This window comes from Talaromyces stipitatus, genomic scaffold (assembly GCF_000003125.1).
Source record: "Talaromyces stipitatus ATCC 10500 scf_1105507295541 genomic scaffold, whole genome shotgun sequence".
Lineage (NCBI taxonomy): Eukaryota > Fungi > Ascomycota > Eurotiomycetes > Eurotiales > Trichocomaceae > Talaromyces > Talaromyces stipitatus.
The window spans coordinates 1,031,376-1,057,800 of record NW_002990115.1 but is presented as its reverse complement, the minus strand read 5'-3'; the positions used below and the strand labels follow the sequence as shown (position 1 = coordinate 1,057,800).

The following is a 26,425-nucleotide window of genomic DNA, read 5'->3' as shown; positions in this document are numbered from 1 at the left end:
AAGAGATTTGTATATCGCTGCAGTTGATGACAGACTACATTCAAGCACGGTTAATGGTGACCGATATTCTCCAATCCTTTGTTTCACTAATGACAATGCTCGCAGCCACGGTGGCTTATGAAGAACAAGTCGGATCAAAATCGCGAGAACGCGTTTGCTAGATGATTGACGCGTAAAGTGCGGCCGGGTCGAAAAAAGGCGCTAAGCTAGATCCGACAATGCTCAAAAAGCAGGCTGGGTCATGTGACTAGGGGTCACGGGTTTCGGCGGGAAGTACCACAGCAACTTCGATGATGTGCCTGCAGCTTCTGAGAAGGGAGCAGTTCCTGTTGTTTATCGCCATTTCAGCCCGACTGTTCACATTTCTCGGTACAGCATGACGGTCGTGGAGTCAGTCAAAAGCCTTGCGGGCTTGTCCGACAGTGGTACGTCGCTCAATTGGAGATAGCTGTCTTTTTTTAATCTAACAACTGGTCCAGCCACGCAGAAGGAAATGTCGGATGCCCGTCTCCCACTCGCATATAGGGACTCATGCGCTCACCTACTTATTCCTCTGAACCGATGCCGTCGAGACGAATACTATCTTCCTTGGAAGTGCGAGGTACGATATGTCCGCTGATAGTACGGTGGTGTGCGGGTCCGAGGCAGCATGCTAACTACAACTTCCTTTGACCAGGCCGAACGGCATACGTACGAAAAATGCCAATACGAGGAATTCAAAAAGCGAGTGGCCAAAATGGATGAACTACGGGCGGCCAAAGGAGGAGAACGAAGCAATTAGATATCTTACGGTAGTCGTCCCTAGACCAGCGGCTGATCAATATCGATTTTCGCGGTTGTGCAGCTGGAATCAAGTTGTTGATGTAAATATTATTCACATTGTTTGCTGATATTATTGGCGTTGGGACCAATCTACAATTTCTCACCGTTCTGACGAATCCGAACCATTTCACCACTGCATTTGTTAGGACTACGCCAAACATTCCATTTTTCTCTGTCAAGTGACTGCGTGCATTCGAGTCAAAACTCGGGGAACTGTATATTCGGCAGAGTACGTAGTCTCAACCGCAGAAGAAAGTGTGTCGTATCGGGGATGGTTAGGGTCATGGTCCTCCATGGCGAACATATCCTTTCCCAGGCACAATTGACGTTACGGCGCTAAACTCGGTAATGGTAGTAAAACCCTTGACTGTAAGAAACGCTGAAAGCCTGGGCAATCGCGACATCAGAAGACCTGCAGCATCTGGCGTGAGCTTATGCAGCGCTATTCTCGTGGAGGTAGCCAATCATCTCGGTCTCGAAGTTGTAGTACAATCTTGACGGGCATCATCCTGTCGTGTTCTTTGCACTCCATACATGCATGCAATGGATGATATATCTGAAGAGTATATTCTCAAAAGCACCGACTGCAAAAAGCAAGACAGAAGGGGAAACGAGACAAACAATGCAATATCGAACACAGATGATTCCAAATCATAAACGGGAAGACCCCGCGGATGCGGTAGTTTTTTCCTCTTTCTCCAAATACCCTACCCCCACCTCTTGCTTAGCAATTCAACATTCGACATTCAACTTCCCGGAAGATTCTAGCCCGTGAGTGAGGGGAGAAATATTTGAGGAGAGAAAAGAAGAACAGGAGACAACAGGGCCTCTGCATTGCATGGTCAAAAACATTCCTTGAACGTTTAGCGGGGTAGTTTACTAATCCGCGAAACTTTTTTTCCTCTTGTGTCAATCTCACATATTTTCTCTCCCAGGCTCTTGCGCAAGAGCATTCGCTCATTTATGTCTAACGGAGTTGTTCCTATTGTAATCCGTTCCGCTTCATATTTGTGAATTGCATCGGCCACACTTCTTCTCAGAGTGGAAGGCTCATGCAATGGGCTTGCTGTAACGTCATTCCTCGGAAACCCCATGCGCATACACGATTCTAACATTCCGAACCTTCTCAGGCAATTAGGAACTGCTCTCGAATGGCCGGAGGCCAAGAAGAATGCCGATAAGGTTAGAAAATGGGGTATCGAGGTTGGTCTTCACCTTGTCAGGAAACGTCGACCCAGATGACTGACACTTAGCACCAGCAACTGCTCGCTATTTGGAATAGGGCCAAGGGAAAAGAACGAGATGTGCTTCTATGGGGAGATGAGGTAATACTTCTTGATGGATGTCTGCGGCTGGCTATTGACGTAGAAACTTGCTGGCCAGGTAGAATATCTGGTTGTTGCTTTTGACGACGGCAATCGAAAAGTCCGACTATCCCTGGCTCAAGCCGATATCCTCAAATCACTTGCCCGAGATACAGCTCTATGTAAAGTTGGAGGGGATGTTTCCGATATGACAGCTGAGCAGTGAGGATATCCAGGTTTTTGAGTTACATAGGGCATTTCACTAATCAATAGCACAGTGAGGACGAGGCCCTCCCGACTTTTCACCCGGAATTTGGAAGATTCATGTTAGAAGCAACGCCTGGACGGCCATGGGGTATAGACTTTCGGGATCTCTTGAAGGTGGAATCAAATATGCGCTGGAGGTACTATTCTGTAATGAAACCCGTCGCATGAACTACTAAGCTGACTAAATGTATAGGAGGGAAATCGCGAAAGGCCACATGGCTAACTGTGAATATCCAATCACACTCACTACCTTCCCACGTCTTGGATGTCCAGAAGACTATATTCAGCCCTATTACCCCCCTTCCGGTCCTGCGCTACGCTCTCAATTCGTCCCCGATGAGATCGCCAACCCCCACATCAGATTTCCAACGTTGGCTGCTAACATTAGGGCTCGACGAGGTCGCAAGGTCGAGATAAATGTACCAGTATTCAGAGATAAGAATACACCATGGCCATTCAATGACCCTACAGTTAATTACGATTTGCATAAGTGGCCGGAAGATGACGATGTGAGGAACGGCGCTGCTAAAGAAGGTCATGTCTATATGGATGCTATGGCCTTTGGCATGGGAAGCTGTTGCCTGCAGATAACGTTTCAAGCCAAGAATATTACTGAAGGCAGGACATTGTACGATCAGTTAAGTCCCCTAGGACCTATTTTATTGGCTCTTACGGCTGCGACTCCGATATATAAGGGATTTTTGGTAGACACCGATGTGCGATGGAACCAAATTAGTCGGTCCGTTGATTGCAGAACACCGGAAGAACTTGGTGAAAAGGTAAACTTCCCTTGGAGAATGACACCGTGAGCATGCTGACTTGGGTAGCCACTCAAAAAAGACCGCTGGAGAATACCAAAATCGCGATATGCATCCAATTCTACATATATTGCACAGGATCGGCGCTTACGAAAAGAATATATGGACCCGAATCTTGTTATTGATGAAGATATCAAGAAACGATTGATAGAAGGAGGCATGGATGACTTGCTAGCAACGCACTTTGCTCATCTTTTCATTCGTGACCCCATTGTCATTTTCTCGGAAGACTTGAAAGAATTAGACCTTAATGAGGTTAACCACTTTGAGAACTTGCAATCTACTAATTGGCAGCATATGAGATTCAAGCCACCGCCACCTGATAAGGATATTGGTTGGCGCGTGGAGTTCCGCTCGATGGAGATTCAAATGACCGATTTTGAAAATGCGGCTTTTAGCATCTTCATTGTGCTCGTTACTCGAGCCATTCTCAGCTTCGACTTGAACTTTTATATCCCGATACAACGAACAACTGAAAACATGGAGACGGCACATGCTCGGAATGCAGTTCTAGAGAAGAGATTCTATTTCAGAAAGGATCCGTTCCCACCTAGAACATCACGGCAGTCACACATTCACACCAGTGGGACTGAGTCATCCTTTGCCGGTTCCTCTGCTACAGTCAGCGCTCCGCCATCACCACCGCTAGGACCTGTCGATTCTGAGTATGCACTGATGAGCATATCGGACATTATCAACGGGTCCGCAGATGGGACGTTCCCTGGTCTCATTCCACTGGTGGAATCATATTTGAATAGTGTCAACGTTGATGTAGAGACACGATGCTCGTTGGCACGATATCTGGATTTGATTAGGAAACGAGCCACCGGCACACTTTGGACAGGAGCGAAGTGGATCCGCGATTTTGTTGCCAATCACCCAGACTACCATGGCGACAGCAAAGTATCAGAGAGTATCACCTACGACCTGATTAAAGCTGTACAGGCTATGGAAGAACAGGAAGGAAAAGCCGGCAGTATCGGATGGCAGATGCTGACGGGGAAGAAGTGACCTATCCTCTGCTAGCAATATCATCCTTTCCATTCAGGCAATTAGCCTCATGCTTCACGTTTTATGATCATATCATTCTTGTCAAATATTTGAACCATTCTTTTGATAGATATAGAGAGACATGAGCAAACATGTCCTAGACTTTGATCTTCGCCAACTCATTCTTTCCATGAAGTAAGCGTAGCGTCAATCCCGGCTGTATGTTTTCTTTGTAGGCGATATGAACGGCATATACTCGGCCTATCGAACACCAATAGGCTTTTTTAGCCGGCAAGAAAGCATATCCGACATATCTTGTTTATCTATCAGGAGTGTTTTGAATCCAGCGTAAAGCACCGGGGTGGGTGATGACCGAGAATCATCCGATGTAAATGACCTTAGACACTGGACTGTTAAAAATCCCGGTAACTATGATAAGCTTACATATATCTGTCAATAACTTCAGATATTGTACCTAGGTACATATCAACCTTTGGTTATCAGGTTGCCACCCAAGATCATCTGGGCACATGGACAATCTGAAAGGTCAGAAATGCACGTCCTCCAAGCTTTTCCTCAATGAAGCATAGACTGGAATAGATGAATGGGTACGTTGAAGTAATCCTTGGATGTACTTTTTGAATCGTTAGTGGTTAGATATATAAAATCGACTCTAGGCCTATAGCCCCGAGATTTTGACCCGACAGCAGGTAATAAAGGTCTGGAAATAAATGCAGACTCTTTAGGCTTCACCTCTGGAGACCATAGTACCTACATGCGTGCAAAATACTACGTATACATGTGACTTGGAATCTATTGACCTGGGTGAATCTACAACATTTAATTGGCCGAGGAAACATACATAAAGAGAAAAAGCAACTTGGCATATGATCAAAATCGGACCTGTCATCAAACAATCATAACCTAATTCAACATGACATATTATCCATCCTGGCTAATAAGCGCACAGACACAACCATACCTACATGAGTAATGAGATTCATGCTGCAGGGTGCAGATTTGATGTTATGCACAATGCTCAATGGAGGCATGCGAGATCACCCAAGAGGAAATCTACAATGCAGGCTGCAGAACGTCTCTGGATTTGCTCTCCATGCTTAAAATGACATTTCATATGGAAGTTTTCAATTGATTGAATAGACTGTGCATACATTCTGCTGCACTGATGAAGTTGTTGGATTCGTAATTGGTCGTGGCATACCTCGGGAAATTGAGATCGTGGCTCAGGTCAGAGTAACGTAAGAACAGCTGTGCTGTGACGAGTTGTGATACCTGTAAGTATAAAAATGATCCCTCGTACATTTGGACAGGTTTGAAATATGTCACAGAGAGCGTGCTGAAAACTGAATGCTAATTGTAGTTAATTTGTAACACATAGTTGGTCAGCGACCAATGGAAGCCGTTGTCATACGAGCCAGACACGCAAGCTGGCTGTCTCGCCGACTCCAGACTGCAATTCTTATCAGTAATCCCTTTGCTCAGAATAGAGCGTTTCTCATTCACCAATGCAACGCCGGAGTAATATTCGGCTGTGAGATCGAGCCCGGGTCACATTCAAGTAAGCCATGTCCATCTCGCTGCGTCTTGTGGTACAAGCCGTCCGATCTAAACTCTAATCTACCTCTATCTTTCTGCCCAAAGCCAAGAGGACCTAGAACTTCGAAAGATAATCAAGGCAACCCATTCTCATTTCTCTGAAACCGAAAGCTCATGACTAAAGCCCCTGTTTTTTTGGGGATGTTTTCATCTTTCTGTACTCCGTAGGCATGATTCGTGTTAATGATTGATAGAATTTTTATGAATCGCCAGTTATAGCCCATTAAGATATGAATTGGTCACCGTCAAGATCGAACTAGGGCTATTTTCCGGCTTGCGCAAGCGTGACTCCAAGGGTTGGTAAAGTTGAGTCGGGATCAGCACTGGTCCAGAATGGCTTAGTAAATGAGGGGAGCCCAGAAGCTTAAAAGCTCTCCTGATTCTCAAACAACCTCGGCCGATATCGCCTGCCGCAAGCCAAAGTACTCCACAGGCGGGAAATCAACGGTGAGGAGGACGAATAGTCTTTGGCGCTACATACATACCTTGTCAAGAACGCCTCGGACAGGACGATGCAAGCTTTGTAGCTAATACGACAGAGGGGGATGTTGATGACTGCAGTGGAATGGTCTTCTTACAAGAACCATATATGCAGCACGAACTCAACCCCTACCTCCTTGATAATCCATAACGACTTGGCTTCTGGATGTGAAGAAAAAGTAGACAGCGGCAAGTTGCGACGGTGGACAAATCTAGTTGACTTTAGGTCGGTGACAGGTAAGCCGTTAAACGGGCCCACTGTGATCTCGATCGACGGCTGTCATACCAAACAAGGACAAGCGTCTATGAGCCTGGGATGCGCCAAGTCCTGATGCTTTGTGAACGCCTATGTTGAGAGCTCACATTTTTTGCGTTTCGGCTCTGTACCTGCCTGGACTACTAGCAAAGTAGCGCAGACGGGAAGAATTTTTAGTGCACTGTCATTGGTTGTATTCGAAGGTAAAGTGCCAAGTGGAAGTTACTAAACAGTTAACGTCAGAGTCGGAAGACGTGCCGACTGTTTGTGATCTTCCAGTGATGATCCTGTATGGGTGCGCCCTCGATGCTCGAGAGGCATAGTAGTAAGTATGACAGGACCTGGTCAACTCGAGGTGTCTGAAATACTCCCAAATCACGTTCTCAAAGCTCAACATGCTGCTCCACCTGCGTCTTTGTGATCTGGAATTCTAGGGTCATGGAGATTGCGGGGAATTGTCTGGCAATGGGCCTTATCTAACATATTGAAAGAGTGTGCGATGCTCAGAGTCGCAGTAAGCTTTGAGCGCAAAACACCAATACATACGTACTCCGTTTTCGCTAGTTCGTACTACCCGTAGAGTTCGGTTTGAGGAGACGAGCCAGCATGACTGCAATCACTGCGTTGTTAGCTTCAAGCATCGCTCAGGAGCGTATGTGAGAATACTGCCCGTTTCAACCTTCAAACGATCCAATGACCGTCTGATTAGGTCGTGCGACAGAAATCCCGAGACTTAATAGATCCATTATGCTGTCGTGGCCAGAATGGGGTTAGTTACTCCGTAGAAGGGAGTCAACTTAGTCAGAGGACAGTCGAACAGCGAACACGGCAAATAAATGTTGGACAAGTTACCGTCAATCTGCCTAGCCCTTCGTCCCGGATGTGTACACCCTAGGAATCTGCCGATACCGTCAATTACGGGGTTAACTTCGAGAAAAAAACGGTACCCACCACAGGGATTGTTATGCCAACCAAACTCGTCGGAAGAGAGAGGTAAAAAGCCCTAGCTTGGCAACCATAGCGTAACTAACACCGATCGCACGTTCTGTAACGCGTACTTCCGTAATGGCTTTCACGGGACTCCGCTCGAGATACCATTGATGCTCTTCCGTCCAATCTATGACTTTCACAGAACGGATTGTTCTTTCTTCAATTTCACTATTCTCGCTCTCGGCTAATTTCCGGTTTAGAATTGGAAAAGAATATTCAAAACAGGCGGTTTCGGAAATTACTCTGTAGTCCATACATGACCTAGCGATCGATCGATGGGTTCGGTGCGTGCACGGTCAGCCATTAGCATCCGGGTAGGAGGTTTATTAGATTGATGACAGATTCAGCGCCGTCATTAATCCTCATTCGACGTTATTAGTGGTTGTGTGCGACAGGGCCTTCTAGGCTCTAGCCTTTGAGAAGGCCAACGGCGATAGATTCCCTTTGATCTGGTATCTTATGACGTTGACAATAATACAAGTCGTAAGACATAACGGAATGAGATCAATCGAGGACTTACTGGATTGGAACTAGGTCATAAATGACGATGTTATAGTTTCCAGGTTCCAATACAGCCCTCCTTTCATTGCGAGCATGTTCGTGAGCCAAGCAAGACTGCCCACATGGCGAGTATAGAAGCAGTAAGAACAGGGAAGACTTCAGAAAAGAATTGAGGTTGAGTTCTGGTGACTTGCAAGATGCAAGTTATGTGGTGGAGAGGAAGAACTTGTTGTTTGGTGAGGCAAGCGTTTCCGGGGACGACCAAAACAGGAAGTTACCTGGGTTCGGGAAGGAGCTTACCCAAGATGGCGAAGCTTTTCGTGTAAAGTTACTCTACGGCGCTTGCGCCTTCCCTGTGCGTCCAGACATGGAAGTTGCACCTTACCGTGTTGCAGGGATGCTTTCCCTGTTCAGGAACGTATTGACGATACTTGTAATTTCGATCAAATTACGTACGGAGTAGGGTATTTGGCACGAAATATACATACGCCCTAAACGTCCCCACCACAGCCGTTGGCAAGACCCCGTGATGGGCGCCAAGACTTTTGATGTCCCCAATGCTCTGGAGTCTGGGATAGCTTTTGCCCAGATGCAGGCAGACTCTGCAAGCTCATCAACGGAATATCCCGAATAGAGTGCCGAATGGGACTGTTGATGATGGCACAGAAGTGGCACAGCAGTTCAAGACATACAACAATCCACTCCGTCGCGATTGCTTGTACAACACGGAAGTCTCATTGCAGTTTACCTCTGACTGCCCCCATCCCTGTCCTTTACGTTATATTACTACCTCTATACTACATAGTAGAGACCGGGCGATTGTGGTCTGCATCCTTTGCGACATCGTGACGCCTCGTTTATCTCCTGATGCATACTGAATTCGAGGTGTTGCTCCGTGGCGCGTATCCACCCTCACCGACTCATGACCTGGCTGAGATTTGGAGGGCATGGTATGATACGTGGGCTTGCTTGTTATATTCTACAAAATCCTCGTCCTGGACTTATCAATACCCAGTAAATCGATCGACTGCTGTGCTGCGTGTTTACGAAATTTTCTGCGGCTTTTGATTCGGGCTGACTGCCCGGATGCAAGATCCAGTCTTAGTGAAGATGTGGCCATGCGAGAAACAGATCACTACGCTTGCTGCCGGAATCCGAAATGACTCATGTCTTGAGCCTGTTGGTCAGCACTGATGCGGCGAGGGCGATCGCAAAAGATAAGAGGGACAAACCAACAAACCAAAAAAAAAAAAAAAAGAAAAAGAAAAAGAAAAACCCCCCTCCCCAACTGCCTGTAGGAAGAAGTCCGATCTTTGACCAAGGAATCCCCTGCAAGTAACCGTGCTGCAGTCAGTAAAACGCAGACACTATCAGGAATAATGATTGCGTGTAACGGTGTCGAATAGTGTCGAATAGTGTCGGTGATGGATCTTCTGGTTGATGTCCGGTTGGTTACAGGTGAACAAGCGTATGACTGCCGTTCTGTCGGAAACCAGTACCAATTGGGTGGTTCGCAGACATTATTTCCAATGCAACTTTCGTAGACTAACAGTCTCCTTGGAGCGCGGGGCGGCTTGGGATCTGTAACATCCCTGATCCTAGTACTCTGTATGTAGTTGTGTATCTCAGTTCCGGAAAAAGTGCCGCTGCCATTTCCTGGTAAATATTCCCATCTCGCTGTCTACCAGAGAAAAAGGGGCAAGGCAAGTGTAAAGTATTATCCAAAGAGGGCAAAAAGGAGGGACAAACCGACTAGACGACTGCAGCTGCGTGTCGATCCTATGCAGGTTATGTGAAGCTCAGACAAGATAGATGATCCAACTGTTTCATATATGCTAGACTCAAGATCGGGAAAAAGAAAAAGCGGTTAAACACACAAAAAAGTTTAAACTTCATCAGGTGATGAGGGGGCTAACTGGGAATCGAACCCAGGACCACTCCCACCCTAAGGGAGTATCGTACCACTAGACCATCAGCCCGCGGGATAATTGAGTCTCATTTTAGATATGATATGCTCTGTCGAAGCATACTAAAAAGTCTATCGCTCAAGATCTTTCCATTACGGGAGCCCGCACTTGATCCATCCAAATTCAGATTCGATGTAAATAATCTTAGATCGCAGTATGTATATATCAGCCGTAATCAAAGTTCAAACTATGTCATTTGCCGAAAAATCCAAGATTTAGGATTGACTTGGCGTAGAACAGGTTGGATGCTTCCTTCTGCCAAAGTTACATCTCCACATGGCAGCCTGGAACGTTGTTGTTGCTTTTGCCTTTGGCTCCACATGCTTCTGAGCTAAGAGCTTGGAAGTCGGGATTATCTCGGCACCGCCAGGAGACCCGGACGGTACACGAGTTGAATTTCCAGAAAAAAGAGAGACGCTCGATCGATGATGATTTGAGCGATTTAATCATATCGCTTCATTTTGCATATTTTGAGTAAGGTTTGCACAAGCTTTACCTTTATATCTGGTACTAGAGTATCTGGTATGCTAGATCGCAGCATCGAATTTCGAAAAAAAGCCCGGGTGGCCATTACATCATTTCCATGGTCCTAGAATCATACAGTGTAATTTCAATACTCAGACCACGACGTATGCAGCACTCCATAGGGTGAGATCTTAATTAATTTCTCGCACTGACGATACGTCAGCATCTCTCGTTTTGCTGAAATTGGCACTTGATAAATTACAGCACTGCATTCTGAGCTGGGAGAGATCTCCGATCGTCTTGTGGAATACGTACATAACTTGCCTGTTGAGTTCCAAACGAGCCTGCATAAGCCCGCAACTACATATCTTAGATGAGAATTTCAGCGTACGATCCGGCCAACCATCAATCGCTACTGAGAACTGGGGCCAATCAGCAGAGAGAATACGGGGCCCCCCACCCCCCTTTATGCGGCCCGATACGTACGACTAGCGCAGAGATTAACAGATGCCAATCGAGATTTGAGATGCATCATCAATCACTCGACCGTTTCAGTTCGCCTCGATCTAGCATGTTTTTTTTTTTTTTGTTCGGAGTACGTAACTGACGTATTACTCTGTAACGACTAGTCCGACAAATAAGCAGCGTGCAGGCAGATCGAGATGCGATATGAGATATATGATACCAACGGCTGCTCTTTCCCACACATTGCCGGATCATCATGCACCATCCGTGATTGTAGCTGCAACGCGAACACACAACAACAAGTATAATAGTGATTTTATAGCCTGTAGTGCATGTTAACTGGCTCTGTACATCGCAGAGAACTAAAAAATTGAAAAATCCCAATCGCTCCTCTACATATGCTGTATTGGTCTGTAACTGGCTGCCGACCCGCACGTACATACAGGAAGCTCATAGGTAGACAAATTAATCAGTGGTTCAGCGCACGATCGATGGATCTCGTCTTCCTCAGCGTCTCCCTTCCTTAACGGAATAATTTGGAATGCGGGTGTCCCACACACCCACCCACACCCACCCACAACGCGCTTTCTGGCCATTGACAAGGCCGGCTCGCGTGGATCGCATCCAGGGTAATTCGTCCACGCGGGCACGCAAAAGTTGATGAGAGTTTTAGATGCCACGTACTGAGTAAGTGCTCCGTTTTTTTCTTTCTTAGTTCTGTTTCCCTGAATCCCTGTTCATTGTGCATGTTTAGACCGGGACTAGAGTGCTCTCCGTCTTTGGCACTAATCAACCTAAACTGCCATCTCTATGAAGATTGGCGGCGGATCGTGGCTTTTGCTTGAATTGAAATCTCGCTGTAGGTAATCGTACATGACGCGTTTTCGTACCGTTACCATATAGGTATGCTCCGTACGCCCAACGAGATGTAGCGAGTTATATTAACTACCCCATATTGACATGCATCTAGCCAGGAAACACAAGTGGAGGAGAAACTGGGTTTGGGACGTAAAGTGCCACAGCCTATGGAGGACATCCCGTGTCCGATGGAAATTTTACATCATAGGGGAGCATTATCTCTACACATATGTAATTGTAAGGCGATTTGTCGTATCACATGTATCAGTACGGTACGTAATAGATTACTAATAGTACAAAACAGACAAGAAATTAGAATACGTCCTCGCAAGTTCGCACTGACTAACAAAACCCACTCGAATCTTTCTCCCATCTTTTATCCCTGAGGTTCCATCGCAATTTGCTCCACTGGCACTCCACATTTAGCGCAAAATCGAGAGATCCGCAATTTCACGGCTGGTACAGATTACCAGCATGTAATGTATACGCAGCTAGTCCTAAGTTCCTGTTACTAGATCTTATCATGAAGTTAAACAGGAAAAATGAAAAAGAAAAAAAAGTGGGACCGCAGTTTTCCTCCATTCGCCCAAAGCGTAATACCAGAACTGGCTGTTGGTGAGTTGAGGACTCAAAAGGCAGAGAGAGTGTCTCTCGAATACTGGCAAATAACAAAAGAGGCTTTGAAAAGCAAACGCGATAGTCGGGTAGATGAAAGGCATTCATCCGGGCCATCTTCCTAGTACGTACTGACTGGCTATATTACTACATTATTATTGTTGTTATTATTATAGTTATTAATGTTTCTTTTTCCTTACTACATACTCGGTCAATACAGTTTAGTTTCCTTAGCTTGTATACTAAGCTACGATCTCTCTCCACGCATCTGAACGGCCCAAAACCCACCTTCCCGTCCACACGCTCCTTTCGCCTTTCTCCCTTCTTGCCTCTCTCTCTCAAACAGAGAAGGGGGAATTAAGATTCTTCTTCTTCTTCTTCTTCTTCTTCTCTCTCTCTCTCTCCTCCCCTCCCCTCCTCTCCCCCCTCCTATCACATTCCTCATTCTTCGCCTTCCCATTTCTTCTCTTTATTCTTCCGCTTCTTTCACCCTCTTACCTGTCTACCTCCCCCCCCCTCGCGTCGGGTACTCGATTGCGGCGCCCCTCTGGAGATACATCATTCACTCCATTGCGAGGAAAGGAACTGGGAGGGCATCGAAAAGAGTGTACCGAAGCAAAAGGACAGAAAGAGGAGAAAAAGCAGCGTACAACAACGGGATTCAAAAAAGCAAAAAAGGAAGATAAAACACACAAGAGGTTTATTGCATATTCGGCCAGCGAAAAGAAAATAACGAACGCCAGTACATACTACATACACATACTTCAAAGCCATCCCACGCGACATTGGGTTGAATCCCTTGCATTGGCACTCCCGCTTGACCCCTCCAACCACGTCCGTTGCTCACATCGCCAACCGTCAAAAATATCTAGTGCATTGCGATTGCACAACTTGAATTGAACGAGACCGATATCTGATTTGTGGGTTCGTGGGATTCCCTTCTCTGTTATTGTTGTTTTTCCTTTCCTGTTTGCCATTGTTGTTGCGGCTTGTCGGACCGCCGATTCGATCACCGATCTCCTTCCTGCGCCCATTTGCTGCTCTCCTGTAGCCAGCGCTTGGTTATTGGCCAGATTTGCGAGATCGTAACGGGGCGACCAAGAGATCCCATATCCGCCACCGTTCGTACTAATACATGGCACTTGGAACTCAGTCGTTTAGACCCTCATCCAACGCTGTTAAGACGTGAACGAGTGTTGAGATTGACATCTAGTCGTGTATATAGAGGGTCGTTCCTAGCGCTTTGTGCTTGTTCTTCCACCGTGGTATTTTGAGAGGACGCATTGACTGACGCGTTGCATTTTTTGGATTTTGCAGTTGCTTCCCCTCTCAAGACTCAAATTTTGATCAGATTCTACCAACACATCTCAGCGAAAGCAATGGCGACAGGAGTCAGCGTCAACCCTGCGCCAATTGGGCCTCCCCCAGCAATGTATCCCGGTCCTCCTCACCAGACTTATCCACCTCCTACCATGTCCTCGATACCTCCGCGATTGCCAAGTCACAGCAACCCTCCGCATGCTCTACGAAGATCGATGGATTTAGACCAAGAGCCATCGCCAGTTCAACCGGCCAGACAGTCGTTACCGTCAATACACGAAGCGCTTGGCAACGATAATCCTCTTCCTTACCCGGGCCCTTCGCCATCCGGTCCTCCGTCGCATCCTCATTCAGCTCTCTCTCGTCCCAGTACCGAAGGTCCGGCCGGTCCACCCAACCCTTTTTCTTCGGTCGGTACTTCTAATCCCGCGCCGTATTTGCGCGAACCACAGTACAACTCGCAACAAGGTTCAGCAGCCGCGGCGGACCAGCAAAGAATCAGTATGGTTTCACTGTCCACCCAGGATTCTCGAAAACAGTCTCTGCAGTCCCTTTCCGGAAAGTCTCCCACTAGCAGTTCGAAAACTGCGCCGACCTCGATATCTTCGCCAAATAGTTATGGGTCTTATCCGTCACAACCTTATCCTTGGCCGTCCCAGCCACCGGCACCTTACGACAGCCGTGCTTACAATGGAGGTCCCTGGAAACCAAATCTGGAGGTGATGAGAAATGACGAGAAGACCGGGATTCTAGGGAGTCGTCCTGGCATGGCATTGAGTCAACCACATGGCGACTCAGTGAAGCGCCAATTCGATTCTTATGACGTCGAGTCTTCCCTGGCCGAGGTAAGATTTCATGCACATATGTTCGCATTCATTATGCTAGCTTTTCGGGACTAATTTTGAACCTAAGATCATCGATGGCTCCACTAAAACTCTTGATTTCTCTCGCCACTATGCTTCGATCGCTCACCAAAACCAACGCTCAGGTCCTATTCTGGGGACGTTGCCATCCTTACACGAACTTGATGATTTAATACAACAGCAACAGCGCAATCATGAGGCTCTTCTGCGAATCCGTAATGCTGTAGTAAGCCAGGAACACGCACTAGCCGAACAAAGGATTCAGCAACGGCATGGCAAGGTCGAAAATGGATATGATGACGAGCATTCAGGGTTATATCCGGATGGTTTCAAAAGTCCTGGGGGATTCAATGGCGGCGATGCAAAGAAGAGGCGAGGCGTAAGTCATCATTCTGAATATTTGTTTTCACTTGAATTCGGTTACTGATGGGTATATGTTCTGTATAGAAGGCAGCTCCTCCAGGAAGATGCCACAGCTGTAACCGCGCCGAGACTCCTGAATGGCGACGTGGTCCAGACGGTGCTCGTACTTTGTGCAACGCTTGCGGTCTCCATTATGCTAAGCTTACTCGAAAAATGGGTCAAAACAAAGCCGCTGCCCTATCATCGACCCTAAAACCAAAAAGTCTCGATCCATCATCACCAGTACATCGATGATATTGGCTAGATGCTTACTATAATCATCACTATCTTTCCTAATGTCTATTTATAACTTCCGATTTGTGTTACTTTCGAACGGCGTTTGAAGAGAATGGGTTGTACTTAGAAGTTCCGGAGAGAGCTGGCGTTTTGTCTTTTTGTCACAACTCATATTCGGGGCTTGTATCATTTCCTGTTTACCTTCCTTCGTTTTCTTCTCACCCATTTTCTATTACTTGATAAGCTGGTATTCCCCTTGACGTTAATGGGCGTTAAGTTTCTCATTGGTACGTTTGATTTACCCTGCCATATACATACATATTCCTGTTGTTTTTCATAGGCTCGTCATTCATGAAAAGAATCTGTTTCGAGCTAAGGATGGACTGGGCCTTAACTGATTATCTCATTTGAACATGTCCTGTCACTGAATATGCTACGTTTCTATGCTTATTGTTCTTTTGTCCGATCTACATTCCTCGAAATGTTCCTTGAGCATACCACAGGTGTCATTTTCCAAGGCTTGGATTAGACCACTTGCTAAACAATGCCAGTTTTCGGAATTCTTCTCCGATGAATATATGCAACTTGTTCTTCTGTACGCCCTCAAAACTCTAATTTGACCGACCAGTCGAACTTCTCGGGGTACTTTTAATCCGGAAATACAAACTCAAACTCTCCATAAATTAAAATATTTCCTTTTTCTCATTCTCAGGGATTCAAATACATGAGGACGAGATCTACGTATCTAATCCATCCCCGATCGAAATTGAGTGGTTCATGATATGATAATATCAAAGTCAAGGTTGAAATGTGAAGGACATACCTCCCAATGCACAAAAGCTTAATCCCATGATTCCCATCTCTTGACTTGAGACTAACTATTTGGCTGCAGTCGACCATACCCATCAAACAATTTGGTACCCAATCGAACCAAGAAGGTCGATATTGGTAGCCCGGTGCGGCGTAGTGCGGCGTAGTGCGGCGTAGGACTTATTGAAACTTAGGTGCCTAGGTAACTGACCCGTGGTGCTGGATCGAAATGCAGATCCTTGTATATGCATGTACTCTAGAAATGTGAGAGACTCTCTGTTGAGAATACCATGGGCGTACAGGTGGATAGATGGGTTTACCTTGCATGTCTGTGCCGTGCAACTCTGTGTAGGACTTGGCATATCCATGTAAAACGGAGGGAATGCAAGGCGATCCGATATATTACGCTTCTTAGATCTTACTTTTGTCCTAATGTACAAGACCGTGTTCATCTTGAAATTTTGGCGCAATGCTGGCGCTTCTAGGGCTTGTGTATCTATAGATCAGATCTCTTCCTGCATGCATACAAGATCCTGATCTACCCAACCAACCGACTCCAGGGCACTGGAGCGAATAGAAAGTTTAGATTTAGCATAAATTACGGATCATTCGACCTTACTAGAGAAAACTCTGTCAAATTAAAAACCAGACAGTTGTGATATGATTGGACCGAATGCAGTCGGTTTAGGTCCTTTAGGAGAAACTTTTAAGAAGCCACCACGGCCTAATTTCACTAAAAGGCATGTAAAAGAGTGCAGCGGTGGAGACGTCCTCTGTGTAAGTTATCGCTAATCAACTCTATCATTGGAAAGAAAAAATCCAGAAGAAGAAATATAGTATCACACAATTGAACTATTTGCTTCCTGTAGCTCACAGGTGATCTTGTCCTAATATTCCTCTATATTTGCATTACATATCCCGCCACGTTCCCAGAAATTTGCCTATTATTCACCCTATTCGCCCAAGTGCATTTACTCTGGAGTGATCAATGCTTTCTCCCGAAATGGTAAAAGCTCAACAATGGGGCTTTGACCCAGTTTGACTAACCGCACAAATAACCTTAAGATACCATCGGTCAAGAGGTCAAGACATGCAATGCATCCATTATTGAATGTATTTATCGCGTTCCGACATGACCCGTGGCTTACTTTTTTTTTTTAAAGTTCTTTTTTATGCAATGCAATTCAGATCATGAGATCCTTGGGAAAATAGTAAATCCTCAGCTGTTCCAACTATTGATGCTTCATGTTGATTTCCGAGGGGTGGAACTAAATACGGTACGTCGTAAGGGCGTAAGAAATAACGGGCAGTTCGTCGGCAGTCGGTACGTACCGCGCTATGTTTACGTATCTCTTGTGGACCAATTAACTACGGAAAGCTGCAAACTCCTGCTCCTGCAACAAGACACTAGTACGTTAAGCATGTTTTTGCTTTTTCTTGGTGTACTACGTTTATCTCATACAGTACCATACCGTGAAAAATAAGAACAATTTACCGCCTAGTTACGTGGTACCTACAGCGGGAAGCAATCGTCGGTTCTCAGTCTCGACCGTGGAACCGGCTCCTTCTTGCAATTTCATCTTACAACGTAGATCTTTGATCTCACTGCATTTTCTTGTAGCCCCTGTATTCTCTGCCTGAATAATGAAAAAGCTTGTTTGGTATGTCGCTTAGACGCTTACTCTTTCTTTTCTTGACACATAGATACGCAGCCGTAATTCGTACGTAATACACCACTTGCGCGTCCGAGAGAGATCGTAGTCCTGCTCGTTTCTACTTTGGTAGTATTCGTATTACGTTCTATACGAACTGTGGTTAGAACTTAACGGTAAAAGACGTTGTACTACATTGTAGTACACAAAAACTGTACGTCTGGTGGTTCAGAGAGATAGTTACTGTTGTGAAAGCGTCTGAATCTCGAATATCACATGAATTCCGATCTCGTGGCTAGCTATGGCTTTGCATTAGAACTTCCTCGCTGGGTATAAGATCAACACTGACAGTCTGCTTCGACCATCTCATATGCATCTTTCAAACTCTAATGATCGCTACGGAGGAGTTTAATTTCATTCCACTCATTTAGCGATTACCGAAGCTCTAGCCGCTGTATTTCCTTTGTCCACATTATCTTGTCCTCCATACGAGTCAATGTACTACCTGCCTACTGCGTAAGTAAAATATCATTTCCGCGGTGTAACAATGAGCGAAAAAGTGTGACCAACTGCCGATAAGCTACTTCTGTCGATCGATCAAACTACGGAGTACCTGTTGCCAAGAGCCACGAATTTAGATTGAGATGAGATCTCGATTGTGGCACACGAGATTCCATCGCCGATGAACAGTAAATCCCGATCTGGTTACCTGCTCCGGTGGTACGTTACGCAAGACGCGTATTACGCGTAGGTATTTTATCTACCGTATCGTCGACGATTCGGCTTTGTGTATGATGGTGTATGAGGTCCGTGACGCGCTAGCCGATAATCGGGCCCCTCGGGTAACTCAAATTTGCCCGCGAATCCAGTCAAAAATACGGCGCGAGTTACGCTAGAGCCCTCAGTTGCAGGGATTATTTTTGTGTGTAGTTATCGCCCAGTTACCCGTTTCAACGACTTTGTTGGTGGCACCTTCACCTGCCAATTCGTGCCTAGAGGCCAGATCGTTCCGCCCTCTATATCAGGAGCAGCCTTTGGCCCTATAGCGCCTATTCAACTTCCTATGACGGCACTTGAGAAAGCTTCACAGGCACTGTAATATCATATGTCAAGGAACACTACAACAATCCCAGAACTGTGGCAAGAGTGGACTGTCGGGCTCAATGGCCAGCCTTCAATTGAGAGGCTTAATAAGCTCTATGGCTCTGGCTGGCGCTCAGGGCCTAAAAGCTCTGCCAAACGCCAGTTCTATTCTTGAAGGAAGACTCTCATCAATGAGATTAGAAGACTGGCTGCTATTGAAGATCCCTCTTTAGGGGATCCCTATCAAACTGTAAGGCGGAGAACTTAGAATCGAGGATAACTTCACCACGGAAGCTGGATCACGTGGTTCGTTCCGACTGCTTAGTCACTACCCGAACCGCACTACGGTTCGGCTATGTATTTAGCTACGATTCGAATAGGACTCAGAAGGCAGCAAATAGCTACCTTACGAGTCGTACCCTACCTTGGAAATCGAAGCTATATTCGTATCTCATTATCACGCTCTCTACCCACTCTCTTACGCAAACAGTTGTAGCAAAGTTAGAGGAAGAGCGGATACGGGCTGGTGCTTCACTGAGCAAGGTAATAGATGCTTTAAAAAAGTTATAGTGTTTGTTAGCCAACTAGTAAAAAGCAACTCATTAGGCTATTATCTAATTGTTCCCCCCTTTTCTTTTTCAGTCTAGATACCTAACCCTAAGATTTGAACAATACCTTACCTAGCATTCTTGACTTGGTTGGTTGACAGCCGAAAGAGGCTCCACCATCTTGTCATACTCCAATAACTTCTTCATTTATAGGTATTTTTTCTTCTAATTTAGCTACAAGATAAAGCTGCAAGTCTATACTTTGGAGTTAATTTTTCTAGTCCATCGATTAAGCGGATGTTTGTGTATTGCGATCTGAGTATCTTGGTATTGATGTTTCAGGGCAGTTACCGAAAACGCGGTGTAACTCAGTTATTCCCCACTAAAAAGCCCCTCAGATATCCTTCTGATGTATCATGTCGCACATTATCAATGCTCCGTACAGACATATACGATCGCTGATCTGCTGCAAAATTTACAATTTGACAGATGTCAGTTAGCAAGTTAAAGAGACAGGTCATATTTGATTCCTTGTACATATACGAAGTGTCGCCAACAATTTGTAATTCGTCGAGTGACTGTCTAACGTTATTTCATATGTATTGTTAGTAATTGAAGAGGTAACACAATTTCTACTTATGTATTGTTGGAATGATGGATACTTAGTGAACACCGAACGCGACGCCTATCAAGCACAAGAAATAGCCCTGGTGTCTAGTAAGAACTTAGAAAATCAATCGGAACCGACGCCGTCCAGATATGTAATCCAATCTCAGGAACATGGTATCACAACAGGCGAACAATTCGCGAAGAGCAGGTTACAAGGAAATGAAACGCCAAGACGGGCGTATCTAATCATGCAGCGTAACATGTATGATAGAACTCGTGCGTAAAGGTGTTTTGCGTATTATATATATGATTACAAGTCTTGCATACGAGGTATTTCCGTAATTTAACCTATACACGCTCCGTCCTTGTAAAATCGTACAAGTACATATGTTTCTTGCATAGTGTCGATCTTTGTTGGATGCTGTCAGATGCTTCGTACCGGAGTCCAGAGTAGATACGAGCAAGCTAAGTTACCCCTTTCTACTGTTCTATCAGAATCTGCTGTACCAAAGCGTACCAAAGCGTACCGAGCTGCGTAGGGCTACATCAGCAAACCACGACACGGGAATCTGCCATCGACAATGTGAATATAGTCTAGTTAATGTTTTTCCGTGTCTATGTACCCTGCAGATACGTACTTTCTAGGAATCTAAATTCTTTCCGAACGTTCACGTGAACCACGACTGCTCAAGCGACATACTTCCTAGCGCTGAGGGCCTCAGGTACTGACTGTATTTAACCTCGGGAGAACTTACCAAATGTCGCGTATGCAGGAATTTGAGATGCTCCAACAAGTCTTTTTTTGTGCAGAGTTTGTCCAATGGGTCTACTATTGACTCTATCCTTCTTAGTTCAACATTAGGGTCACAGAGTGGACTGCACTGTGGATTCCATTCTACAAACGATGTCTCGCGAATGTGCCCCAAAATCAGTTACAAAGATCGTCTACAAAGCCTCAAGGCTTGAAGAGATGAATGTGGTCCACTCTTGCGCTGAGGCTCAAAGGTCTTATTTTCAATTCCCCCCCCCTTTTTCAGTACGTAATTATTTCGTACGTATTTTCGGACAAAAAGCACCTAGGGCCATCCAAGATGTTCTTCAAGTACTTTATGCATCTAGTGTATCTGTTAAAAATTCGCTGTTATCTTCCCATGAACCTCCTTGGCCGTATGAGACGAATCTTACAAGGAAAACCCGATGACCGTTTCCAAGTTCTAGATCTAGATCAGCCTATCATAGCAATTTGCCATGTCAGATCATGTATTTTAAAATGCGGCTAACGCTCCATGAGTTTAGTTCAGTTAGTAGATCGATCGACACATTATGAACATGGTCTCGACCCTGTAGCATACCTTTGCATTTGCTTCAATAGCTTCAGTTTCTCTTAGTTCTTCTCATGACTATCCGTTCATTATTCTTGCATATGCGCGTAGCACTAGTACTGCTTAGAAGTTCGAGATCTAAGAATATGGTCCTGAGGTATTGGCATTATTCCCATTGGACTTTGAGTTGATTACGAGTATATAGGAACTTTCGAAGCGCTGAACATGCAATACACGTGTATTGAAATCAACAAGGTGTAAATAGTGAGGAAGAGAATCTTTGTTTCACTTTTCTATCTCGATAGCCGGTTGCTGAGTTAGGAATTTTCAAATGAGTCATCAAGTCACCGTCTCCACACAGAGTGGAATTCTACAGCCCTGAGATCTCATCCTGTGATCCTGCCATTTGCTTGATGTTCTAGACATCAAAAAACTCTTTTAAGTGGTAGTATATACGTAATTATGGTTTGCCAAGTACTTCTGAATACCGGATCTTTGATCCGGCTCAAGGTCACCATCGTGGAGCAAATCATAGGATTCGTAAGTTAGCCAATCGGACATTCATCAGCAATGTCTGCAAGTCAATCCTAAGATTTGCAAAGGGTCTCCTAGAGTCCAACCCTTGAGAGTCAAACTTTATCGTCAAAAGTTACTATCTTTTTGACTTGTGCTTAGACTTGGAGACCCGCTCTGTGGTATGTCAGTGTAAACTCGCGATACGAGATAATTGAAATACCAGCATGTATTGTTAAGTTAGTGATATTAACTGTTACAATGTGTATAATCCTGAATTAACGTGCATGAAGCTTTAAAGATGCTACTATCAAATTATAATTCCACGAAATAAGCAGATCGAGTAGAGTCCGGAGAAAGAAATGCCACTTTGGCATGAACGGGGTAGTTAGGGCTCGGGCTAGATCGACCTACCTTAGTAAACGTCAGATAGTAGTGCGAATATCAACTCATATTAGCAAACTTGCAGCAATTCAATTGTATTTTGTACTCAAGTACGTATCTGCATCTTGCCTATCACGATAAGAAAGAACAGCTAGAGACTTTTGGCTTCGATTTGAGTGTAGAGGATCGAAATCGAGACATTAGCGTATCGGATGAAAAAAGAGTACTTTTCATTTTTCAAAGAAAACAAAGAAAAAGTTTGATATTAAGTATGCATAATACAGTGGTAATTAAAAAGAAAATCGTTTATCAGACGGAGGAATCGCTCTTTTAATGCATCAGAAGAATCATTTGCAACAAACACGACATACAAATGCCCGTATATAGTCATGAGCACGTAAGTTGCGATATCTATCAACGCATATCAAGTTGAAAGAATCAAAAAGGAAACTCAGGATCGTGAAGTGATATGGAATAAAGTAAAATAAAAACCGAGATGCGATAATGCCAAAATCCCTAAAGAGCAAGCGAAAAGCAGAATGTCGCTATAGTAATTGATACAAACACGGTCTGCGCGTGCAAAAACCGAATAAAAAGTGAAACCCCTGATAACACCGGTGTAGGAAGGTCGCTGGCCCACACGACAATGCAAAATGAACAAGAAGATTAGAAAAGCACAGAAATCTCAATTGCGAAAGAGAGGGATAACTGGAAGCAAGGAATGAGAACGATATTAGCAAGTCTAAACGCAGGAAACATTCTGATATGAATATATAAAAGCATCGTCAATGACACCAGGCACTGGCTCCCAAGGCCCAATTCGGTTCCAAGCTCAAAAGCTGAATAGACCACTTCGCTTCTTTCCCAGAGGATAGACAACTAAAGCGGCCAAAAAGAGACCAACAGTGATACCGATGGCAACTTGGATCATTCCATATCCTATGTCAAAGACGACTCCGCTGTACATCCTACTGCTTCCGTAGAGCGTCATGTTTTGTTGTGCCTCAAGAAAACCTTGAGTACCGTTATTAATGATTGAATAGAATGAGGTATTGTGGTTGATTTCATCGGCCGAAGTGATACCGGAAACCAGAGAACCACTTGCAGCTAAACCAGATGGCACTTGAACGAATATTGCCGGAAGGATGGCTGCTGCTGCAAGGCCATGCCCAAGTCGACTGTATAAATTCCCCATGACGCCAATAACAAAGGCACCCATAGCATTGACGACCTGAGTGTTCGATCCGAATCTTTTCGTTGAGCAATAAGTGGTCAAATAGCCGCAAAGGGAAATAAAAAGCATCACTGGTATCTGCCGCCACTTCGCCTGATTTATTGTTGTCAAGCAGAAAGTGAACATGATAACAAATGGTAGACGTTGTAAATAAGGGTTTTGAATGGGACTTGGGGGGCAATAATATTCCGAAGTGGCATTGGGGTCCAATAGACCGTATACCGAGGTGCCGATAGTGATACCAAATCCCAGAAAGAGTGAATATATAATGGAATAAACCATCCGAACTGAGCCTGCAACAATGCTACGGGACTGCAGTTCCAAGCTTCCACATAACACCATGTATCCCGGTAAAATGAGAGCGATAGATGACTGCGCAAGTGCGGAGAAACAGAAAAGACGACCCCCTTGGTAAGTGATACTGCCAAAAGCCCTTGCAAGAAAAGAGGTAAGGACCGCAGCAGAGATCTCGAATACATTCGAGTATAGGTATGAGCGCGGTGACAGAACTAACTGCAGCGTTCCAAGTAAGCAGCCAAGAAGAAACGCTGGTGGAATGTCGATAGGACGAGCTCCAAATGCAAAAGGCCCAACAGAGGCACTGGCGCAACCGTGCATGAGGATGAGAAACCAGACGTTAAACCGGGGTGGTCGTCTGATTATTTCCTCCAGTTTGCGCGTTCCCTCTGCAACTTCAATGACATCGTGAATGACTTCTTTATATATTTGATGCACTTCCAATAAGCGGCCTAAGTCCACACCTTGCGCAGCCTTGACCAGTTTGACATCTGCAGTATGGGTAGCAGCATCATCAAATGATATCACCATACAGCCGGGGATGTAAAGAAATTGCCCATCAATCTCCAGCACCTTCGCGGTCATGCGCATATATTCTTCCAATCGATGAGTAGGTGCTCCATACTTCATCAGTGCCTTACAGAGACGAAGCAAATATCGTTGACGTGATAGAGTCTCGGCAAGCTGCACAGTTATACACATCTCGTCACGAGCATTTTCTTGAGCACGTAGCTTCACTAGTCTTTGTATAGCCGGTGTAAGGCCACCACTGCTCCGGGAGCGTCTTAGAGGTGGACGTTGTGCGGATGGGTTTGAGAAAGAGCTCTTAGTGCTCGAATCTGTCCAGGAAAGCGGTGGAGATGACTGGCTGGAATTCTTCTCCCACCATTTTCTCTTTGTGGGTTTAACAATTCCAGAGTCTTGGCTAAGCGATCGTTCGGAGCTGGTAGGGTTATCAAAAGTGCCGTTACATAGATGTAAGGTGTCTGGATAACTGATATACTCTGGACTTGGGCCATAATTACTTGCCGCATTTCGACTGTCGTGAAGCCTTAGTAAGTTGGCCAGCACACCGAAGTTGTTGTGAGATCGTGAATCCAGGCAGTCATTAGGATTGTGATCTTCAGTGGGTGTAATTCGCCCTGAGTGCAAGCCAGGAGAGGAGGCCCGGACCCGAGAAAGAGCATTGAAACCCCGTCGAGCCATTTGTTGAACACGTAAGAAAGCTTGGGGGAGCTTTATAGAACGTTCTTTTCCTCGTTCCTCAGCAGCCGACCCTTCCTCATCCCCGTTGAGCAAGTCGTAGAGCTTCTCAGATATGACGACCAGAGGCAGATCTTCACGAACTTTGGAGACAATAGGAGTACCTGCAGGTATAATCACGCTAAGGCCATGAACATCAAGAAACTTAGATTTTGTGAAACAAAGGCAATGAGGCCAGCGAGCTTGCTCTTGAGCTGCATGGTTTGCACTTTTGAGTTTGTCTTCGGCGCCGATCCCATCATCATAATCATCGTCAGTGATTTCAGTCGAGCACCCGTTGGAGCTTGAAGTGGATCCACTAAGTGTACTGTCATCTGAGGAGAGCCGATGGGAAGAGTCACTTCTCAAGCTATCAGCATAAGGAATGCTGGCGGCGAGTGTGGGCCCTTGGAGATGCGAAACCCCTTCCTGGATGTGGGAAACTGATGTCGACATAGGCTGTTGCTTTTTCTCAATCTGTAAGCTACGCTGATTGATAGTATACTTGACGCTATTGGTGACCTGTAGAATTCCCACATTCTTTGGCTTGCTTTGCGCACCCCCTGGTCCGGGCGTCTCCTTGGTAGAAGTGACGCCATTGGGTGAATTCAATGCTGATGTATGTGAGAAAGACTGCGAAGAAATAGAAGTCGTACTGAAGAGTTCTCTAGGGGCGCGTTTTAGAGAATTCTTGCCTGCATCGTCGACATAATCAGAACTAAGAAAGGAAACCGCGGGAAAACCGCCGGCCATTGTGGCAGAAAACAAGTTGCGGATCTCAGGAAGAATTCCAAGCTAGAGCTCTCCCAAAATTTGGTTGGACGACTACACCAAGAGGTGGGTTGCGTGCGAAGGCGAGAAAGTTTCACTGGATTGTATCTACGGCAACGGTCAGCATATTTGTACATCATTGCTGCCAAATACCGGCCTGGCCACAGAATAAAGTCTCGGATAAAAAGATACAAAATGCTCTTTAAGATTTTGAGTGGACTTACGGGAGATGGGACTTACCATGATGTACTTTAAACGTTGAGGTCCGGTACAAGGACTGTCGCATTTGTATAATAAGCGTTTGGTTGGCGTTACCATCCGCAATAGCACGTCAGAAGACGAACACTCAGTCCAGAAAGAAACACAGCATAACTCTAGTTATGTAACCACAGTCTCTTGTTCGTTTACTTTTGTGCTTTGTCCGTGGAGGCTAGCCTGGAGCCGGCAAGACAATCTTGACTGAAAGTCCGGGGTTCGATTTGACGTGCTTGGGTAACTTAAGGATAGAAGCAAGAACCCGGTAGGCCGATTATGAATTAGAAAGGTGGAGATTTGTGCAAGTGTAGATCCTGTAAGGTTATAGTAAGTGTGAAGGGGAAATCATCGATCGTGACACATGGAGGACGTGCATCTGTCGATGGCATATAATCTTTAGTAGTGGATAACAGCCGTTTATTTTCAAGCCCAATAGATGAAACAGATTCAAAGGATATCTATCTGCTT

At 45.3% G+C, this 26,425-nt stretch overlaps 4 protein-coding genes and 1 non-coding gene across 5 annotated transcripts, besides 4 other annotated features; 3 read left to right on the top strand and 2 right to left on the bottom strand.

Annotated features, from left to right (window-relative positions):
* The first annotated feature begins 304 nt into the window (after positions 1-304).
* On the top strand, positions 305-1,026 carry TSTA_027090 (NADH-ubiquinone oxidoreductase B18 subunit, putative). Its single transcript, XM_002479798.1, has 3 exons — positions 305-425; positions 480-601; positions 677-1,026. The coding sequence occupies exons 1-3, from the start codon at positions 377-379 to the stop codon at positions 779-781; spliced, it is 276 nt and encodes a 91-aa protein (XP_002479843.1). The 5' UTR covers positions 305-376; the 3' UTR covers positions 782-1,026.
* Positions 1,027-1,763: 737 nt separating this feature from the next.
* Positions 1,764-4,370, top strand: TSTA_027080 (glutamate-cysteine ligase Gcs1, putative). Its single transcript, XM_002479797.1, has 7 exons — positions 1,764-1,890; positions 1,953-2,025; positions 2,082-2,147; positions 2,206-2,348; positions 2,405-2,530; positions 2,587-3,172; positions 3,221-4,370. The coding sequence occupies exons 1-7, from the start codon at positions 1,880-1,882 to the stop codon at positions 4,220-4,222; spliced, it is 2,007 nt and encodes a 668-aa protein (XP_002479842.1). The 5' UTR covers positions 1,764-1,879; the 3' UTR covers positions 4,223-4,370.
* A 4,916-nt stretch (positions 4,371-9,286) lies between these two features.
* Positions 9,287-9,320: a microsatellite.
* Positions 9,321-9,952: 632 nt separating this feature from the next.
* On the bottom strand, positions 9,953-10,024 carry TSTA_027070. The gene has a single exon. It is a non-coding gene; the product is annotated as a tRNA-Pro (tRNA).
* A 2,542-nt stretch (positions 10,025-12,566) lies between these two features.
* Positions 12,567-12,597: a microsatellite.
* A 181-nt stretch (positions 12,598-12,778) lies between these two features.
* Positions 12,779-12,806: a microsatellite.
* Positions 12,807-12,814: 8 nt separating this feature from the next.
* Positions 12,815-12,846: a microsatellite.
* A 121-nt stretch (positions 12,847-12,967) lies between these two features.
* On the top strand, positions 12,968-15,778 carry TSTA_027060 (GATA-type sexual development transcription factor NsdD). The gene is made up of 4 exons (XM_002479796.1): positions 12,968-13,339; positions 13,733-14,580; positions 14,648-14,977; positions 15,046-15,778. The coding sequence occupies exons 2-4, from the start codon at positions 13,795-13,797 to the stop codon at positions 15,253-15,255; spliced, it is 1,326 nt and encodes a 441-aa protein (XP_002479841.1). The 5' UTR covers positions 12,968-13,339; positions 13,733-13,794; the 3' UTR covers positions 15,256-15,778.
* A 6,904-nt stretch (positions 15,779-22,682) lies between these two features.
* On the bottom strand, positions 22,683-25,684 carry TSTA_027050 (DUF1212 domain membrane protein Prm10, putative; the record flags this gene model as incomplete). Its single annotated transcript, XM_002479795.1, has 2 exons — positions 22,683-25,415; positions 25,437-25,684. The coding sequence occupies 2 exons, from the start codon at positions 25,682-25,684 to the stop codon at positions 22,991-22,993; spliced, it is 2,673 nt and encodes an 890-aa protein (XP_002479840.1). The 3' UTR covers positions 22,683-22,990.
* Between the last annotated feature and the right edge of the window lie 741 nt (positions 25,685-26,425).

Coding starts and splice junctions, on each gene's coding strand:
- TSTA_027090 (XM_002479798.1), top strand. CDS start 377: ATGACGGTCGTGGAGTCAGTCAAAAGCCTTGCGGGCTTGTCCGACAGT. Junction 426..479: donor TGCGGGCTTGTCCGACAGTG/GTACGTCGCTCA, acceptor CAACTGGTCCAG/CCACGCAGAAGGAAATGTCG. Junction 602..676: donor ATCTTCCTTGGAAGTGCGAG/GTACGATATGTC, acceptor TCCTTTGACCAG/GCCGAACGGCATACGTACGA.
- TSTA_027080 (XM_002479797.1), top strand. Junction 2,148..2,205: donor TGCTTCTATGGGGAGATGAG/GTAATACTTCTT, acceptor CTTGCTGGCCAG/GTAGAATATCTGGTTGTTGC. Junction 2,531..2,586: donor GAATCAAATATGCGCTGGAG/GTACTATTCTGT, acceptor CTAAATGTATAG/GAGGGAAATCGCGAAAGGCC.
- TSTA_027060 (XM_002479796.1), top strand. CDS start 13,795: ATGGCGACAGGAGTCAGCGTCAACCCTGCGCCAATTGGGCCTCCCCCA. Junction 14,581..14,647: donor TCGAGTCTTCCCTGGCCGAG/GTAAGATTTCAT, acceptor TTTGAACCTAAG/ATCATCGATGGCTCCACTAA. Junction 14,978..15,045: donor ATGCAAAGAAGAGGCGAGGC/GTAAGTCATCAT, acceptor TGTTCTGTATAG/AAGGCAGCTCCTCCAGGAAG.